Raw genomic sequence first — 20,186 nt, 5'->3', positions numbered from 1 at the left:
CTTCATGATACATTGCATTAAAGCCCCCTGAAGGCCTTGCATTTGCTGGTTGCAAAGGGGAGGTATGCTATATTTTTCTGCAAGCACATGCAAAACATTCACTGAAACATAATGTGAGTGGTCTTGAATAGCGCCCTTCTACCACTATTGGCCACCTCGCTGCACGTACCATGGTGCAAAATACACAAACCTAGAGTGACTTGATAATTTAACATTCCAATAATCGAAGACAGGTTTTCTTTTAGTTTGTATTAAACTTAAGGTTGCAGTACCCTGTAACCTGGCTTTCTGCAACTCACACCTGAAGATGAATGTATTACAGGCTGCAGAGAAGCACATTGATGGTGTACTGTACAATAATGCCATTATATGAAGTGCATGTTTTACTGTAGACTATGTGCTGCTGCACCTGTTATTTTCAACACTCAAATGAGATATGATCTCTCAATATTCATAAGAAACACTTCTAGATCAGAACCAGAAATATGCTACTTCCATATCACCCGAAATAGCACGATAACGAAGTGTAGCTTATCAAGGTACATTATTATTTTTTTAAAAACGTTTTATTTGCATTTTCAACACAAAACATAACACAAAACACAAAACCACTTAAACCTCACACAACACATTCCTTATTATCGAACTCTGAAGCCACGATCAAATAATCAAGATATACTAAGATGTCTGTTACAAATATGTATAGGGATTCATAGCCTTGAAAAAGACCGAATGGTTGAAACACGTGTCGGCAAGTGAGATCAGTTTGACTTCCTATGACAATAAATAGTATAACTATATTCAGATCTTTAATCCAGAGGTGTTTCTTATTAATATTGAGTAATTATATCTCATTTGAGTGTTGAAAAAGAAAGGCGCACAGCACATAATCTACAAAGAAATAGAAATCTCTTAGTTTGCACTGACTTTAAAAAAAACGTATTGTATTGCTTATTAATGAAGATGGTTTTCCTTGTCTATTTGTATTATTTAAGGATTTTGACAATGATCGAGCAGCTGGGGGACAAGATGACTTTCTCTGGCCGAGAAGTAAATATCACAGCAGCATCCCTAGCCTTAGCTGTCACGGGATTGGACCTCAGTCTGTTCGAGGGCGTCTTCTTTACCGTCACTTCCTATTTACAAGGCATGGAACCTGAGGTACAGTTTCCGTCTTTGCAGACTGACTTACTCCTAGATATTTGATGTACCTAAACCTCCTATCACTGTGTAATACTTCTGAATGAAGCCATATGGTCTCAAATTACCAGGAAATGTCTAAGCTGTGCTTGACCTACACAGCTGGAGTTTGTGGGACAATTGGAGTCCCCAACTCCCTGTGTGTTCCTTTTTTAGTTCCCAATAAATCTCATGGCGTATCTGTGGTGCTTAACTTTGGTAGATGATTGGAGAACGTTTCGGATGGCATGGACAGGTCTACCATTAACCGTTATCAGTTGTACAAGACAGCGTTAGAGGGGAAGACCAACATTGGACAAGCAGAGAAATGAGAGTATGGGGAGTAAGAGATTTAGGCCCTCATTACGACCCAGGCGTTAAGGGGTTAACGGCGCCGTAAAAGGTGGCTGCGCCGTTAAACCCTCAACGCCTAATTACGATGTCCCTTTGCGGGTGGCACTTTAACGCCTGCTTTTAGCAGGTGTTAAAAAACCAACCCGCAAAGGGACCTTGGTGCTAAGTACGGTGCCGCACCGTACTTAGCGCCTTCCCCATTCCCATTGAGCCCTATGGGGCAAAAATGGGAATGGGGAAGGGCCATGGCGGCATGGGGAATTACCGCCCCGCCAACCTCGGAATGGGGCGGTAATTCCCCATTCCGCCATGGCGGAGTCAGTAAGTTACCGGCATGGACCATGGTGCTATTAGCACCATGGTCCAACGCCTGGGTCGTAATGAGGGCCTTAGGGGGTCATTACGACCCAGGCGCTAATTGCGCCAACTTTACCACCATGGTGTAAACTACGTTTACACCATGGTGGATGGCGGATTTACCGCCCCATTCCAAGGTGAGTGGGGCGGTAAATCCCCATTTCCCATTTTCCCTTCCCCATTCCCATTTTTGCCCCATAGGGCATAATGGGAGTGGGGAAGGCGCTAATTACGCCACCGTAAATTACGGTGGCGTAATTAGCATCATGGCAGGTTAGCGCCATGGATTTTAACGGCTGCTAAAAGCAGCCGTTAAAATCGGAATCAGGCGATAAGGGTTAACGACGGCATTAACCCTTAACGCCTGAGTTGTAATGAGGCCCCTAGAGTTGCAACGATTTGGGAGATATCTGTTAGAAGCTTTTATTAAAGTGACTGAAAAACTTTAAAAATAAATATAAAGAACAATTCTTATTTGGGAAGATGGTCCTAGCAGTGTTGGTGTTGAGCAGTATTGGGAGGCGGATAGAGGAGCAAATGTGTTTGATGGTAGGAGGTGAAAACAGAAGGTGGAGTGAAGCAGGGTTTTGGTGAATCTGTTTGCTCTCATGCAGAAGCAGGTGGAGGGATAAATTGGGCTTTCATTGGTGGTACACATGAATATTGTGGTGTTGCAAAGAGGCAGGAACCCTTTTCAATAAAATTAGATGAACGAGGCAGAGGTTCTGTCCTTCGAGTTGGCCCCTGTGTGCGGGGCCAAGCAAATGTATGCTAGGAGCAAACAGGGCGCCAGAGGATTGGGTAAGATATACACCAATGTCATGGAATTAACTATCAAGAGGTAGGACTCCTGTGTCACTACTGCTAAAGTTTGCATTAAAGGTGAGGGAGGACATTTCTGTTCTCATTCTGAGATGGTTTTATTGTGGGCTCAGCATCGTCAACCACCAGAATTTGCAATGTAGAGTGATGAAAAAATGCATTGCCTTGGATACACTTTTAATACAACAGCCCTCAGACTTACTTAAATCACTGGCACACCAATGTCGATATCAGGCATTAAACTCTAGCTCCGCTCCAATGTTATAGCTACATCAGCAACATAAAGAATCTCAAGGCGGTCATGTTTGACTCCTCAGTTTCCCCCGCACCTGAGCTCCCTTGTTCCCTATACTCCAGCTCATGGCGGTGTGCTCCGGTTTAATGGACACCTGGCTGTTGATAGCTATCATACTTTGTTCTGCAGGCAGAAATGACATGGCCTCCTTATTTGAGTGGACCCGCAACTTTGTGGAGAAGTGATCAATTAAGACGAATATGAGGAGCAGACCTTGTTATTGTTCATCTAGAAATCTTGTGCAGTTATGCAATAACGTAGGGACATCGTGGAGCTGAAAAGTGAATTATTTTTCTAGCAAAAGGTACAAAATGTGAAAGGATCTCTTATGAAAAACAAAAACACACCAATAAACACAATAATTTTATTTACTGAACCAGAAAACCTTGCAATTTCTATAATCTTCTTTGAAAAATATTACCTGGCAAAGTCTCACAATCTCAAAGTATGTCATTAAACATGTGAAGCACCATAAATACTTGAAGCCGTGTGAGCCATGTCACATATAACACCTGGACCTAATGACCTTACTAAACTAGATATGCCCTGAATACCTATCTTTTTTTTTATCACCTCCTTCTTTCTAAGCATTGCATTCTTGCCTTGGTGGCCACTCAACCTTCCGTCCCTAAGCTACACAACTGTTAACTTCTCTGCCCCTGTCAGGCCAGCATCCTACCCTAACCAAACATGCCTTCTGTTGTTAAATATTCCAAACCTCACACATTCTCTTTGTTGCCCCTCCATACAAATGTCTTAACCAACTAAACCAATGAAACCAAGAGACCTTCTAACACCTAGGAGAAACCCTCCCCAGATAGTCTTCCTCCTACCCACTCCAAAATGCTGGAAGACTCGCGAAAACTACATGCTCACATGTATGCAAATTTAACAACATAAAAATGAACCCCACTTTCAGCAATTTAAATTTGATATCTTCATGCTCCAAATATAAATCTTCCTTAATGCAGAAAATCCTGGCCACCTCTTTATTTCACTTCACAGCGAGCCATGTCAATCAAAGAACTTCAGGGAAATGCCAATGTCCAGACCCAATTGCTGCTCTGTCACTTAACTCCCAGCTGAGACACATTTCTCTTGATCACATTTAGGAGCCCCAGACCTGTACCCTGGACTAGGGCCATTTTCTCCAGATGAATAATTCCTAAATCATGGCCCTGGCACTTGCTCTCCAAACCCACAACATGCAAATGAGATGATTGCTGCCCACTCCTCCCTTCCTGAGTAGAGCATAGCCGCAGGCCTGCTGAACTGTGAAAACACAACTGCCCTGAGTCGGATCTCTCCTTGGCTTAGGTCCTGGACCACTTCACAATGGAGTGAAGGACACTCAGTTTTTAATATTGATTTTGGACTCCAGGCAGGCATCGAACTCTGCACTATGTAACGAAGAAATTATTTTGTCAGCAACTATATCCCCAGTTGGGGCATTCGCACATACCCCTTCCACCAGGCAAAATGCCCACATTCAAGTCTCTGCAGCTGTACCTCCTCCAGTCCCCTCTCTGTTGCTGCGGAAGCAGCACCTATTCTGAAAGAGTGTGAGACCCTTCCTGTCCTCCAGGATCGGCATGTGCATTATCATGGGAACAGTGTTGGGTATTCACGTCCAAGCATCCACAGATAACCGAATGGCTCTGCATAAATTTACTAGGATGAACTTGGCCCCTGTAATTGAGCCTCAAATAATTGCAAGTTCTTTAAATGAGGATTATAACCAAGGAGATCATTGTGCCAACTCGCGAGAAACGTTTAAATACAATACAGCACCTTTCTGAATCTCTAGCATTCGTGTGGGGGATATTACACCCTCCCGTTTACCTGGAAGCAAGTTTGGAACTGCTACCTATTTAAAGTCATACTGCCTGGATTCATATGCTAGATCTTCATGAAGATTCTTATCTGCCAGTGCTCCCTAGCTCCAGTCTTGAAATCCACCAAGGAAGAAAGAAGGTAATATCATTATTGACCTTCTACCTGACGGCTTCATAAGGTCCTGATTCATGTCAGAAATAAAACACGGTTAATCCAGTTCTACACCAAGATCATAGACTTTGGGAATTGTTACCACAAGGAACATTTGCAATACTTCAAGGAACTCTAAACACAACGACTCAAACGTTCTGGGATATTTGAACTTTGAGTAAGGAGCTTAAAAAAACAAAACATTTTGGGAACACTTTAAGGTTTTGCTGAACATTATTTAGGGACAGATCTCCGTTGGAATAAGCGCCGAAGGTGTTATCTCTTTTTCCCTTGGAGGGAGACCCTTTTCTAGGTGCTAGGGCAGTACATCCACAGTACACTGCTGCTCTTATTGGTAACATACAAGGAAAACAGTATGTGGTGAAAAAAATCCACACTGAGATTGGGGACCAACACCACCAGAGAACACAATATCTAACTGATGTAATATACCCCTCTCTTTCCCCCTCTTTAAATCATTCTTATACATGCATAGACAGAACTGACATGTTTTATTGCCAATGTATTCCATCTGGCTTGATAACCAAATATGAGAATCCAAAGACTTCCAGATGTCAAACACGTAGATTTAAGACTAGTACCAGGACAAAGAAGAAGACCATGAGAACAAGAATTATGTCTGAGAAACCAGATGAACGTTCTAGTCTACTGAAACAGCTGATTGGCCCAAAGCAGTATAATTATCCTTTGTGGATATTTCGAAGGTGTTCAGGTTCAGCTGTAGTGGTAAACTGGGGAGCGGAGAGTGAGACGAGGGCTAGCACCTGTGAAGCCGAGCAGAGAGGGGAAGAATGCGAGAAAGGTCCCTGACGCCTGACCTCTCATGTTACTTCCCTGAGAGACCACCAGGATTCTATTACACCAGCGAGCGATCCTGGGGAAAGGACACCTGTCCTGGAAGGAGCAGACGTCAAACGAAGTGCTTCCGACTGTGATGTAGCCCAGATCGAAACCAGAGCCTCCATAGAAGCCTCAGAAGCTCGGAGAACAACCGTACTGACCTGGAGAGAAGAAACAGATACACGGGTCATCTGGTACCTGCACGAGGTCCGGGGAGGCACAGGGCTGAGCAGGTGAACTGTAGAGAGAGGGTCTGGGACCATGAGCATAGCCTGAGAAAGTTGGCTGCTTGGCAGGAGAGTGAACCAAGGGGAGGCAATGCCATTGCGCGGGTTGAGGACCTGCACTGCAGAGAGAGGGTCTGGGACCCTGAATAAAGCCAAGAGAGTTGTTACTTGGTAGAGAAGCAGGTTACACGATCGTGGACTCACGAATGTGAGCTTGAAGAAGACAGGTTGGCTGTACCACACAGTCATGTTGGGAAGATGATGAAGTACTCAATGGACTTTAAAGGGCCGCAAGCGGCAGGCCGTGTGAATTAATATTCGATATAGGTGACTAGACATCCCCATTGGGAATTCAGCATGTTGGTGACTGGAGAGTGAAAACCTGAGAAGTACGCCGTTGACGAGTTGGGAAGCCTCCTAAGTGATTAAGTAGTTCGCGTTGGACAGATAGCATGGCTACTGAGCCCCCTTTGTGCGGCGATGGAACATTGTGGGTCAAAAGGAAAACGTTAGTTAACCCTCTGGAAGGTGATGTGCCCTGATGGAGGCTGGGTCATGGAAAAGTACTGTTGACCCACAGAGCCGAAACCATAATTGGCAGTTAATTGTTGAATGTATTATATGACTGACTGTATTAGATGTTTCATGAAATCGGTTCTCATGTTTTGTAAATAAACTTATGTAGATGTTACATTGTTGTTTGCAAGTAAAATAGAATAGTGGCACACAACATTAGGTTTATCGGTGCCGGTGAAAGACCAAAGAGATATCGAGGCTTAGTACCACAAATGAAATACACCAATCACGGGCTGAAATGATACAAGTATCTTTTAATACTGTACAATTTACAAAGCAAAACAGATAGCTATCTGGCTCCCAACACCTCGCAGTGTGTACCAGCAGACACAGTGAGGAGTGAGAGTGCTGGACATCTAAACACAGACATATTTATACCATTTTAGTAATATTGTCCAGCCTCTCTCCAAGTTGATAATTCGTGGACTAGAGTTCGTGCCTAGTTCACATGACAGATGTTACAGTATTATACAAAGGATTAAACAAGTTTACGTGTCCATGAAAATACAATGATGCTGTAGGTTCTCGGATCCACGTTAAGCCTTATTCCAATAGTCACTACAATGCAGTTCAACTGAAGCATACGATCGAAATGTACTCTTCATTGTTCCGATGTTTATACGAGGATGTGGCTTGTGGGCGCAGACAGCACTTAAATAACAGTTCGTATGAAGGGCAAGGTTTCTTTGCATAGGTTAAACAGCCGGCTCTCGGTCAACCTAAACATTAACGAAATTCAAAGGTCATTCGGCTTGACTGCAAGTCGAAAACACAGTTCACCATTTTAGAACATGGAACATAAGCTGAAATCGAAATGGTGGATGAGTCTTAAAATGGCGTCAAAGTTAACCCAAAATTGGAACTTTGCGAACACGGTTTTCTGCGCAATGCGAAAGGGCTCAGGCAAATATTCATAACAAGGAGGGATTATATGATTACGGTTTAACAAACCCTCCTTTTGGCCTAAGCCAAGAGCTTTACTCAACCATTCGCTTTACTCAAAACCCCATGTCTCAGTGTCTGTACATCCTGAATCACATTCTTCAGAAATATCAATCACCATTAGATCCTTGATAGTGATCTCCTTCATTACAAAAACATTAGTCATTTTCTCAGGTGCATGTATCTTTGGTCTCAATGTACCTACAGATTGCTCACAACATCCCCCCAACATCGAACATATTGTTAGAAAACATTTTATGCAACAACAACAGAACAGTAGAACACCAAGGATTACCACTAAGACTGAAAAGAGCTTCCATCCCAAGACTGTAAAAAGTCCCAGAACCAAGCACTAGGATCCCAATTTCCCTCTGGAACATGTACTTCCGTACTTAGGACGTGCAGATTTTGTATTGCCTTGAATATGGTAGGGGAGGAGTCAGGCACAAAAACACAACAAGCAGATCCCACCAATTTACATACTACACCACGCTCAGCTAGGATGACGTCTAACACCATCCTGTTCTTTAGAGTCACTAATCTAATTGCTTTTTGTTCCAACGTCATATTGTATAGTATATCAGTGGTTCTGTTGATGGTTCTCTCCAATACTTTTGCCAGTCTCCTAATATCATATATCTGTCCCCAAAATGGCACAAAGGATTTTGCTACTTCACCCATGACCTGCGAAGGAGTATCACCATTTGCGTCCCGCCTTGGACGAGCTCTAGAGAGCTCAGAGGTGCTGGCTACAAATACCCCTGGTAGCAAGATACCCAAATAACAAGTACCCTGCCAATCTCTAGGTAGCCAAGGATAAGCTTCATCATCACAGACAAAATAAACGGGATCGCTTACATACAAAGGTCTGTCCTCACTAGTCAGATTTGCAATATTGGTACTACCCTCAAAAGTACCCATTGACTGAGAACCACCCCTTTGTATGCAGAAGGAAACAGAGTTGGGGCTATGATTGATAGTGTAAGAAGGAGGCATGGCATCCCAGTAGCCTACGGGAGCCATCTTGAAATAAATCAATGATTGGAAAGGTCTAGAAAGTCTATCTGAAGGTCTAATAGAAGCAACATTGAGTTTGCTCCTATTTGCAAAAAGGGAACATCCCAGAGGCATCAGGACTTGTCTTTCAAATTCATTCAAATTAGTCCCATCGAAGTTCCCAGAGATGCTATCATTCCAACAACCAAAGAATAGTGCCCTTAGAGAGGCGTAGCATGCAGTAGTCAAAGGAAGAGGATGAATATACCAGCCCAACTCTTTTTCCCTGTGCTGTGGCAAATGCGAACGTATCCAGCAATTTGTTCTGTTTAGAATTCCATGGGTCACATTCATAGAATATAGAACATAGAAGTGTATTATTGTGGTAACTCTGTCTGTGTTGGGAATCCGTCGAAGGTAGATTGTGCAGACGCACGAAAGGTGAAGACATAGTGGGAACACTCCTGGTAGGTAACAAAGTCTCAAGTGGATGCACCCCTCAATATACCAAAACCCAAGCGCAAGTACAACTGTTAGACCAGTATGCTCAATGTCTTTGTTAGCCACAAGACCAATCGGTTGCTTCGTATGAGTAGAGTTAGCGACAGGCATTGTTCCTCAAAGTTCGTTTCAAAACGTTTCTGCGACTGACTCTTTCAGTCCATCCGTTGGTGATCCCCTGACCACATGGCTTATCTTGCTCGAAGATAACTTTGCCGGCCCGGCCACTTACTTATGTTTCAGTGAGAGAGTGGCAAGGGGCTAGCTCAACAGTCATTCATCGTGGGCAAAGCTGTGCTGTGCTGTAAGTCTGGTGCCGTGGACGCAGATCATACCTCAAGACTCCAGGTACGGTGTGATCTGTGAACAGAGTGTCGTTGCTTCCTGATGGAAGTGGTGAAAACAGAAGCAAGATTGCTCAAGGGTACAGAAAGATCAGAAGAAGAATTCAAAGACAAAGCAGCAGTCTCCCCAGGCCCAACGGGCTCAGGAAGAATCTCTGAGACACCCTTGGTGTTCTTCAAAACAGGCTTATCATACGAAGCAGAACAAATAGTTTCCTTCATTTCTTCTTCGTCGAGTGGCAAAGGAAAAGGTATCTTCTTGACGTGAGTCTCGTGTATCCAGTGTCGCTTTCCTGCTACTCGTACAGCGGTCTGTGTGGCCAAAAGGACCTGAAACGGCGAGACAGGATGCTCTTTCGAAAAATGTTGTTAGCTCCCAGTCCCCAGGTCGAAGTCGATGACCTGGCCCCTCGTATTTAACTGGGAGGGCTTCTCGCACCTGTTGATAAATCAAATACAAGTCTTGAGTTAACTGGTCAAAGTATTCAGCAAGAAGCAAATGCTCCAGGTCTTTCAGTATTTTGGGTTTAGGTAGGTTATAAATATTAGCTGGCCTCCCCATCACAATCTCGTAGGGAGAGAGTCCAGTTCTAGTTTGTGGGGTCGCCGCATGGACAATAAAACTACCGGTAAGGCATCTGGCCATTGCAAGTTACTGCTAGCGCAGACTTTTGCTAGCTTGTTCTTTAGAATACCATTATGGCGTTCTACAAGTCCCGCACTCTGAGCGTTTCTAGCCGAATGGAACAAATTATCGATCTGCAATCCCGTGCATACTTGCAGGATAACATCATCGATAGAATGTAGACCACTGTCCGACCAGATGACTCTCGTCAAACCAAACCTAGGAAAATATTCCTCAAGCATGGTTTTCGCCGTTGTCATTGCTGTGGCATCTGTCACAGGGAAGGCTTCACCCACTTTCTAAAGGCACAAATGACTACCAATCATACTTGTAGTTGTAGCAGTGTTCCATTTCGATGAAGTCGAAATGTATACCTCGAAAGGCACAGATGGGGGACCTAAACTACCTCCCGGTGTCGTTGACCCTTCCCCACATTATGCTGTAAGCATACCATACAGTTTTGGACCAAACGCTCAGCAGTTTTTGAAATATTTACATTTACCCAAACAGGTTCTAGCAATTTACAGATTTTCCTAGCACATATATATGAGTAGGACCATGAGCCATTGTAACCATGGCAGTGATATAAGCATCGGGTAGCATCCATCTTTTTCTTTCGTTGTCCACCCAACAACCTTCCTCATCCAAACTTGCTAAACCTTCAACCGAGTGTTTGAGTTCTTTTGGAGTCGCATCAGCTTAAATATTTTTTATTGAATCGATTCCTTCATCTATTGTGTAGGTGTTCGTAGCTTCTTTCATTATATACATTTCTGAACATAAATCAGTGGCAGTCTGTTTAGCTATCCTGTCAGCAAAAGCGTTTCCTCTCCCTACATTGTCTGTCACTTTTTAATGTGCGGCGCACTTCATAATTGCTAGTTGAGTAGGAAGCGCAAGTGCTGAGAGTAGCTGAACTATCAAATTACCATGTTGGATTTTAGATCCATGTGAAGTCAAGAAACCTCATTCTGCCCATAGTCTACCGAAGTTGTGAACCACCCGAAAGGCATACTGGCTATCTGTAAATATATTTACTCGAAACCCTTCTGAAAGTTCACAAGCTTGAATCAATGCAATAATCTCTGCGGCCTGCGCGGAGTTATGTGAGATTTTCTTAGTTTCCACAATCATGCTTAATGTAGTGATGGCATAAGCAGCAGTGGATGTACCATCCGGAAGTTTGAAGCAGGAGCCATCGCAAAACAGCTCCCCTTGTGGATCTTTCAATGGTGTATCATTTAAGTCAATTCTGCCTTTGGTTTCTTGCTCTGTGGTATAGAGGCAGTCATGTGACATTTTGTCACTGCAAGCAATGTCTTGCGGAAGAGGTAACAATTCAGCCGGATTCAATACGCAACACCTCTTAATTTGAATATGTGGTGCAAATAGGATCAGTTTGTATCTTGTTAATCATGCAGAAGTAAGGTGTTGCGTTTGCGTTCTGTTTAACAGAACGTTCAGGGAGTGGAGTACCATTACGGTTAAAGAGTGACCTAAAACCAGACCCTCACATTGTTTTACAGATGCAGCAGCAGCAGCAGCGACAGCTCTCAAACATCTCGGCAAAGCACATGCAACAGGATCAAGTGTGGAGGAAAATACCCGCACTGTCTATTCTTCCCCCCATGTTTCTGTGTTAACACAGCCAAAGCACATCCATCACATTCATGCACATATAACACAAAGGCCTTGTCATAATTAGGTGTGCCCAAAACTGGTGCTGAACCAGTGCAGCCTTCAGCAGATCAGAAGCTTTCTGGTCTTCCAAGTTCCATGGTAATGGCAAAGAAATACCCTTCTTTGTCAATGCCAACATTGGTTTTATCACTAGTGAAAAATTATGGATCCACTGTCTACAGTAAGAAGCCATTCCGATCAAGGCTCCGACCTCTTTCTGTATATTTGGGACAGACATGCTAGAGAAGCATTTTATCCGTTCAGGTGTCAGTCTTCTTCCTTCCTTTGACAGGAGATAGCCTAGATAGGGGACCTCCTATCGACATTACTGAAACTTTTTCAATGAAGCTTTATGCCCATGCTCTGCTAGATGAATAAGCAACACCACAGTACCCTCTTTGCAAGCAATTTCTGAGATTGCAACTAAGAGAAGATTGTCAACGTACTGCAATAATGTACAAGTGAGAGGCAACTCAAGTGTATCGAGCTGCTCTTTCAAAGCTCTACTGTAAATGCTCGGACTCTCAGTGTACCCTTGTGGCACACGAGTGAATGTAAACAAGCGTCCCCCTAGGGTGAACGCGAACAAATATATACTATCCACGTGTACAGGAATACTAAAGAAGGCATTCTTAAGATCCACCACACTGAAATGAGTAGAAGAAGCTGGAATCATCGTTAATATCATGGTTACGTCAGGCAGAATTGGAAATTGTGGAGCAACAATCTTATTGATAGCATGCAATTCAATAATAAAACGGAAAGGAATCACATTATCCCCTTTCTTATACACCGGTAAAATCGGGCTATTGCACAAGCTTCCTGCAATTTTCTCGATTACTCCACGATGGACAAAATAAGAAACTATGCTCTTCAGAGCTTGCTCACCAACAACTGAAATCTTATATTGTGAAATACATAGCAACTTAGCTCCTGGCTTCAAAACAATTTTAACAGGTTCAATTTGCAAAATGCCGACATCATTGTCGTCAACCGCACATAAACATGCCGGAACCTCACTAAATTCAGGTGGTAAAGGTCTAGTCAAAAACTGTGAGGCAGAAGATTGCTGGTGTGAAATCATCAAACGTACTCCATCCAAAGAACGATGAATTACCGCATTTACTCCTTCAACAGATTCAACCCCAACAAATTCTCACCACAATTTGTCGTTAGAAGAAATGGACAGCGATACGTGAATGGCCCCAGTGAAATTGGTACCGGCTGAGAAACCAGACTGTAAGTGATTTAAATCCGGCACACACCCAAGTCAATGTCTAGCGTGTAATGCACAACTGAAATCCTTATTTAATTGTCTCTATAAGTTCTTTTATTCTGAACGATGTACCACTCATATCACGCCCCTCTCCTGGAACCCCCCCTGGTCACACTGAACCAGGAATCAGGCTGGTTTGCAAAATTGAAATATTTATTTAGGTATTGCCTGATCACGACTTTGGCGGTAACGCCGGCGGTATTACCACCAGCAGTATTAGCCCTACCGCCGAACTCCCTGGCGCAAATAGCGCCGGATCACAAGTTCGGTGGTAATGTAATTCCCCATTGAGCCCATTCGGGAATGCCCCATTCCCCATTGGGCTCAATGGGGAAAATGTGCGCTCTTACCACCGGCGGATTCTCCCCAGCTCAGAGCTGGGGTGAAATTCGCCGAAGTCCTGATTTGGCGGACCCTTAAATCTGGCGGTAATAGCGCTACCGCCGGATTTAAGGGTTACCGCCAAAGTCGTGATCCGGCCCACTATGTTTTAATGGGTACACAATAATCACCAATGGGGTGATATAACAGTGAATAATCTCTTTAATACACAAGGAATAATAATGAGCAAGACAATTCAGCACAGAAATAATACTTTTGTGTGTGTGTGCAGATCAGATAGAATTGTGGTTAAAGGTTCCCCCTGCACACCCCCACAACCCTCCAAATAGGCAATGTAAAGAGATAGGAGGAGAGAGCAGGTATTCAGGAATGGCAAAATTCAAACAAAATAACAATCCCACTTTGCCGCAGCAAACACAAGAGAGAAACGGAATTGACTATCAAGCTGTCAGAATGGCTTTTAAAGTTATCCTTGAGAATGGACTGGGCAAAAACACTTACTTCAGGCGAATCGCAGCGCAAGTGCGAAAATCGCAGCGAAACCCGCGCACATTGATTCATGGAAGTCCGTGCGCGTGTAAATCCATGGATGTGCGCTGAAATCCTGCGTGGCGTACGCGGGCGCACACTCCACGAAACAGCGTAAAGCACACATAGCGCGACGCACACAACAAAAGTAGGCGTAACACGGGGCGTAAGACGCGGAATGGGGAACAACGTGTGAAAATGTGGGCGTTACGGAGGGAAGTACAGGAGGCAAATGCGTGGAACGCCCACACGCGCGCCTACAACACGTATTCATGGAATCGAACAGGGCTTACGCGTGCATCAAAAAAGATGCGCTAATCCGGAAACACGTATGTCAGCAGGAAGCAGGCATACGCGGACCCACGGAGCATAAAAGTGCACGCAAACAACAAACAAGCTCAGACGCTATGATGAATATACCTTTCCTCGCAGCAGTGGTCGTGGGATACCGCAGGAGGAGGAGGAGGATAGTCAGGGCCAGAATTTTTACACCCAGGACCAGCCTTTTTGGGATGCCGGAAGACCAGGTGTATGGGAGGTACAGGTTTCCACCTCACATAATACTCGACCTGGTGAGTGAGTGGGAGGATGACCTCACATCACCCACCCTGTGCTCCCAAGCACTGAGCCCCTTGGAAAAGGTGCTCAATGTACTGCACTTCTTGGCTACTGGGTCATTTCAGCGGACAAGTGCCATAGTGGGGGGGGTGTCACAGGCCACGCAGTCACGCTGCCTACACCAGGTCTTGGCCATCATGACTGCACGGCCATCTGTCCGCAGGCACATATACCTGCCCAGAACACCTGCAGAAAGGCAGGCTGTTGTCCAGGATTTTTACGGGGTGGCACACTTCCCCAAAGTGCTAGGTGCCATTGATTGCACCCATGTGGCTCTACGTCCTCCCAGGGCATCAGAGCACATCTATAGAAACCACAAGCACTGGAATTCCATCAACGTGCAGGTAGTATGTGATGCCAAGGGAATCATCACCTCAGTATATGCCAACTATCCAGGGTCCACCCATGACAGTTTCATATACAGAATGTCAACCCTAAACCGGGACCTAGAAGCTGGGCGGCATGGCGATACATGGCTGCTTGGTGAGTATAAATGCCACTGCACAGGCATGCATGTCAGATACTGAGAAATGTCACAACCCCACTAATGATACCCATCATCACCTCCCCAGGGGACAGTGCCTACCCTCTGAGCAACCACATGATGACGCCAATTCGGAACCCCACCACACCACCCGAGGTAAGATACAACACAGCCCATATTGCAACCCGGGGCATAGTGGAGCGTACATTCGGAGCGCTCAAGTCACACTTTCGCTCCCTTGACCGTTCTGGTGGGCAGCTGCTATACGCTCGCCCAGTAGTGTGCAGGATCATAGTGGCAGCATGTGTCCTGCACAACATTGCAACACGCCGGGGCCTGCCGGTGGACATGGGGGTGCCCCCACATCCTCAACCACATGCACGCCCCCTGCGCATGGGAGGGGAAAGGGCACGTGGTGAGGCAGCCTGTAAGCAGCTGGTGGCTAATTACTTCACCTAAAATCACACCCCTGTGGAGTGCACATAGCCCTGGCACATACCAGCTAACAATCAATGATGATGACATAAGGGACAGTCAACTGTTACAACCATACCAGCCTGAGATTGGTCACCTGGAAGTGTTACATTGTGTGCATCCCTACCTACCGAAAGACAACCAATGCTGTGTCGTTAAAAGACATACATTCATGCTGCATGAATGACTACCCCCTAGCAAAATACAACATGAAAATAGCGCCATGTCACCCAACCCCTTCCCATCTCCACCACCCAACACACCATGGCATGTCATGCAATGTGAAAGCAAACAAAGCGATGCACAAGACCTGACACAAGTGTCACAAAGTGCACTGTCCCACATGGAAACAGCCCACAGACAATATGCTCCCAGTAATCAATAATAAACAGCACACATGACCAAATACCACCAACACAATACAGCAACACAGCATGAAACATTGCAAAAACATGACAGTACAAAGTCAAAGTAGTGGTAGTCTTACAACCTGAATAAGCCATCACATCGACCCCTTCCAACTGCAGAGTGTTGCTGCCACGCAAATGTGTCAGTCTACTGCATACAACATGAACTCTATCTGCAAAGGAGACGGCCTTGTGAAGACATGAAGAAGGTACCTGCAAATTTTGAGGAAGACATGGATGCACAAGCACATATCAATACACCATGCAGTGTTCAATACAACAACAATACCCACTAGGGATGTCAACACAGTATTGACTACAGACTGCCCACACAGCTCATGGGAGCCCAATGTCACCGTTTAAGTCACTGTCACTTGGTCACACCTTTTACAAGCCCATGGAAATGGGAAGCAGGAGGGGTGTGTGTGTCACGAACCCAAGCATCTAACCCAAACTCAGAACAAGCCTGCATGTGCCCAGCCGGAATACACAGTGGATGCCCACGGGAGCCACACAAGGCAACACACTGTAAATTAAAAAAAAAAAAAAAATGCCCATGTGGGGGCTGGCGGGGGGGAGGCCACCCAGGAGGTTCGAGGACAGGGTGCACGCCAACACCCACCTGCGTGGATGTTGCGAAAACAAAAAAATACCTCCATAGGCTCATGGCCTGCACTGCTATGCCATTGTGGGAGAACTGCTGTCGGTCTCTTCACCCTCTGCTGCTGCATCAGGAGGTGGTGTGCTATGGGAGGCAGCCCACGCAAAGCCCTGGTATGGTCCTCCATGGCAGCAAGCATGCAGGTTTGGACGGTCTGATTCTGGAGGATGGTAGTGCAGAGATCCCCATGCAGCACCTCACGGGTTGCCTGCATTTCTGCACGCATGGCCTCGCGTGATGCCCGGATCTACTCACGGGTTGCCTGCAGCTCAGCTGAGAGCTAACATGTGAGCTGCTCCAGCTGCTGTTCTGCCCTAAAATTTCGGGAAGCCTTAAGTTCAAGCAGAGTCTCCGTGATGTTATGGAGTTCTACCCTCAGGGCTTCCCTGTGGCCCTGTCACTCTATTGATATGGCTTCGCACAGAGTCTCCAGTGCCGCCCGTCGGTCCCTGTTGGACGCCAACATGTCTTCCCTGTGTGATTGGCAAATTGAGTCTGTTGCCTGCTGTTGTTGCTCCATCTGCCTTTCAGGGGGGATAATGGAAGTGGCCACCCTCTCCATTGCCTGAGCCATCATTTCAACTGATGCTGCCAGTTGGGTTGCCATACCGTACATGGAGTTTTCCCATACTTATTTCCTGGTGGCGCACGGCCACCGCGTCGGCGGGCACCACACCTATTTGGGGCAAGGCGATCTGCACCTTACTGTGCTGGCACTGCCTGAGGCTGCAGGACTTAATTCCCCCTCTGATCTGCTGGCCCAGGAACAGGATCAGATGTTGTGGAGTGTGACCCTGCATCCGTAACCGTCAAAGGCGGACCTATCAACACTGACATCCCCATAGAGGGTTCTACCCCTGGTGCAGGTGGGTTGGACACAACAGAATCCCTGCCAGAAGCACTCACCTGCGACAGCACATAAGTCTCATCATCCGATTCAGCACCTGAATAGAGGTCTGGGGAGGTGGACCCAGAGACACCCCTGGACAGTATGGTCTGCAGTAACAAAGGGTTTTCACCCACCACCACACCACATCCTCCATTGGTGCCCGGACATGGCTGAGATCCCTCCTGGGTCTGCACCATCTCCTCAACCTCACCAGCATCAAGTGCGTCATCACCTGCAAAAACATGAAATACAACAAATGGAAACAGGCATGAGCACCATAGCACACACATAGCCCTGACAAGACAGAGATCCTGTACATGATTTAAACATGTCCCAGATGACTATAACCCTGGCATGCATGCACTGTCAATGAGTTGGAAGGGGAGGCAAAAAGCAGACACTGAGGACACCAAGATGGAAAATCAACACACTTGCTGCATGGTGGGTAGCACTAGCATCACATATTAGCCTGTGAGTGGCATGTCCAATACACATACATGACACATGCCAGCACACAGATGGCATGTAGCATAGCCATGGTATATTAGACAACTACAGTGATATGTCAGTGAATGAGTACTGTCACCCATCCATGTGAGATGGACATGATGAGATGAAAAATCCTAAATAGTGTGGCAAATTATGCATGTGCCACACACTGCAACACATCCAGTGTACAATAATACAGTGATTGTAGGCAGATGTACACATCAATGGTTGGTCACTTTAACATGACAGGAAACGACTATCACGTTCCAAATGCAAATAGGCCCTAAAAATAAATGTGAGCAGGCCAATACTATATCGTCCTGAATGGTCTAATCATTCACATTACCAGGTAACAAATGTGGCCCAATTTGTGGTGTAAGAAGCATGTCACATATGTGGCATTAGGGCTGAAAAATGCATAGCAAAAATGGGAGAATTGAAACAATCAGCCTGAATGAACACTGAAAATATCTGAACAATGTTGTTGCAAGATGACAGTTCAAGGGCAACTGCAGTAATGTGGCGCTAATTGGCTACTGTGGGCAGAAGGGATACTGTCATACCCAAATCCAAGGCACGTGAATGTATTGGAGGAAGCACATGGGTGACCCATACCACTCTGGAGTACACACCCTCACCTGGCACTCAATCAGAACCCGTCACCCAAACAACATACACATGGATTACACACACATGCATAGGCACTCACCGGACAATGCGTCGTAATCAGGTAGGTCTCCCACGACTTGGATCTGTTCCTCTGTGACGATGGTTCCAGCAACAGACTCATGTCATGTTCAGTGAGTTGGTTGTCCTCTGGTGGAGACCCACCGCCAGTCACCAGAGTAGAGGCATGATTTGAGGCCAGCTTGTTCTTTGCTTTGCGTTTCAGGTCATTCCACCGCTTGCAGCAATGATCAGCTGTGCGCCTCACAAATCCAAGGGCACTAATGTGGTCCGCGATGGTCTGCCAGTGTGCCCTACGTTGACCAGGTGTGGTCCTGTACCCTGCAGTCACCACCATTTCGCTGCTATGTGCTGACAAGTGCATCAAGTTCGGCGTCATTAAAGCTAGGCTTCCTTGACGTGCTGGAGTGTGTAGCTGTGTTTGGGGTCTCAGCCTGTAGTGCCAGAGCATACTTCTTTTTCAAAGGTGGTGCGGATCCTGAGTGGCTTACGCCGCTCTGGTCAGTAGGGGCAGAAGCGCCGGTGGACTGTGTACTAGGAGTGTGCGAAGGCACAATGACCATAGGTCTTGGTGCAAGCATTGGCTGCAGGGTGATGTTGGCAGGGGCAACGTTGGTTTGATGGACCTGGACCGACACTGTCCCAGCTGGGAGACTCAGAGCTGGGGTGGATAGAGCTGCAGCTGCCCCTAAAGCCTCCTCACCCTGCCTACTTGGGGCAGCAGATGACATTGCTGCCCCAGATCCACGTGGCCTAGTGACACCAACTTGCACCGCCACACGTGGCTTAGACTTGCTGACCTGGATGTCAGCCTGGGAGTCGTCCTGTGCCAGTTCAGGTGCCACAATGGGCCGGTCCAACAGGGCTGAGCTGGGATGGTGTCAGCTACGTTTCCCACAACCATGGGGGGGTGGGGCATGGGTGTCCCTGATTGGTCCTCCACACATGGGGGTATAGGGACACCCTGCAAATCCTGGCCACGTCCCCTACTGCACCCACCACGCCCACCTTTTGAAGGTCGGCTACCTTTGCCTCCCTTACCGCTTGGTCGCCTCCCAACCATGGCACTGATGTTGTTGTGCGTATGGGAGTAGCAGTAAACTATTGTCCTGGGCTATTGGGGGTAAAAGGGGTAGGATACTAGATGGAATTCGTACCCTAGTGCTCTAGCAAGGCTGTCTGTGACCCCTGGGGGAAGATGACGGGTCACGCAACGCACAGGCACCCCGAAAACAAAAATGAACGTGCATGCAACCCCTCGTAGACCACGTGCGTGGAAAAATGAACCCGCACTACGCTGTGGCACCCAGGAACACAAAAATAAGCGTACGCGTAATACACGCAGCCTACAATGACCTCTGAAGGGGTACGCGACACACGGGGCAAGCACAGTTGGTAAATCCATGTGCGACTCACCGTATGCCTGGAAAAAGAACGTGAAAAAGTGCGTTGGCAACACCCCCGTCAAAAGAAGAATTGTACGCTGCCTGAGGAAACAGAACAAAACAAGAAGTGAACGCTGTTTGAGGAAACAGGCACAACAAAATATTCAACGCTGTCAGAGGTAACAGGGAGTACGAACTTGA

The 20,186-nt window shown here is 46.1% G+C and overlaps 1 protein-coding gene across 1 annotated transcript in view; it reads left to right on the top strand.

The window, feature by feature from the left end:
* Window positions 1-20,186, top strand: part of ADGRG4 (adhesion G protein-coupled receptor G4) — a 1,571,349-nt gene that overhangs the window by 884,019 nt on the left and 667,144 nt on the right. Inside the window, exon 13 of the mRNA XM_069612803.1 lies at window positions 996-1,161. Within this exon, the coding sequence (XP_069468904.1) occupies window positions 996-1,161 (166 nt within the window). The remainder of the gene's footprint in view (window positions 1-995; window positions 1,162-20,186) is intronic.

Source organism: Ambystoma mexicanum, chromosome 5p (genome assembly GCF_040938575.1).
Source record: "Ambystoma mexicanum isolate Mex_15411 chromosome 5p, UKY_AmexF1_1, whole genome shotgun sequence".
Classification (NCBI taxonomy): Eukaryota; Metazoa; Chordata; class Amphibia; order Caudata; family Ambystomatidae; genus Ambystoma; species Ambystoma mexicanum.
Note: the sequence above shows the minus strand (reverse complement) of the source record. Positions and strands in the feature narration are given on the sequence as shown.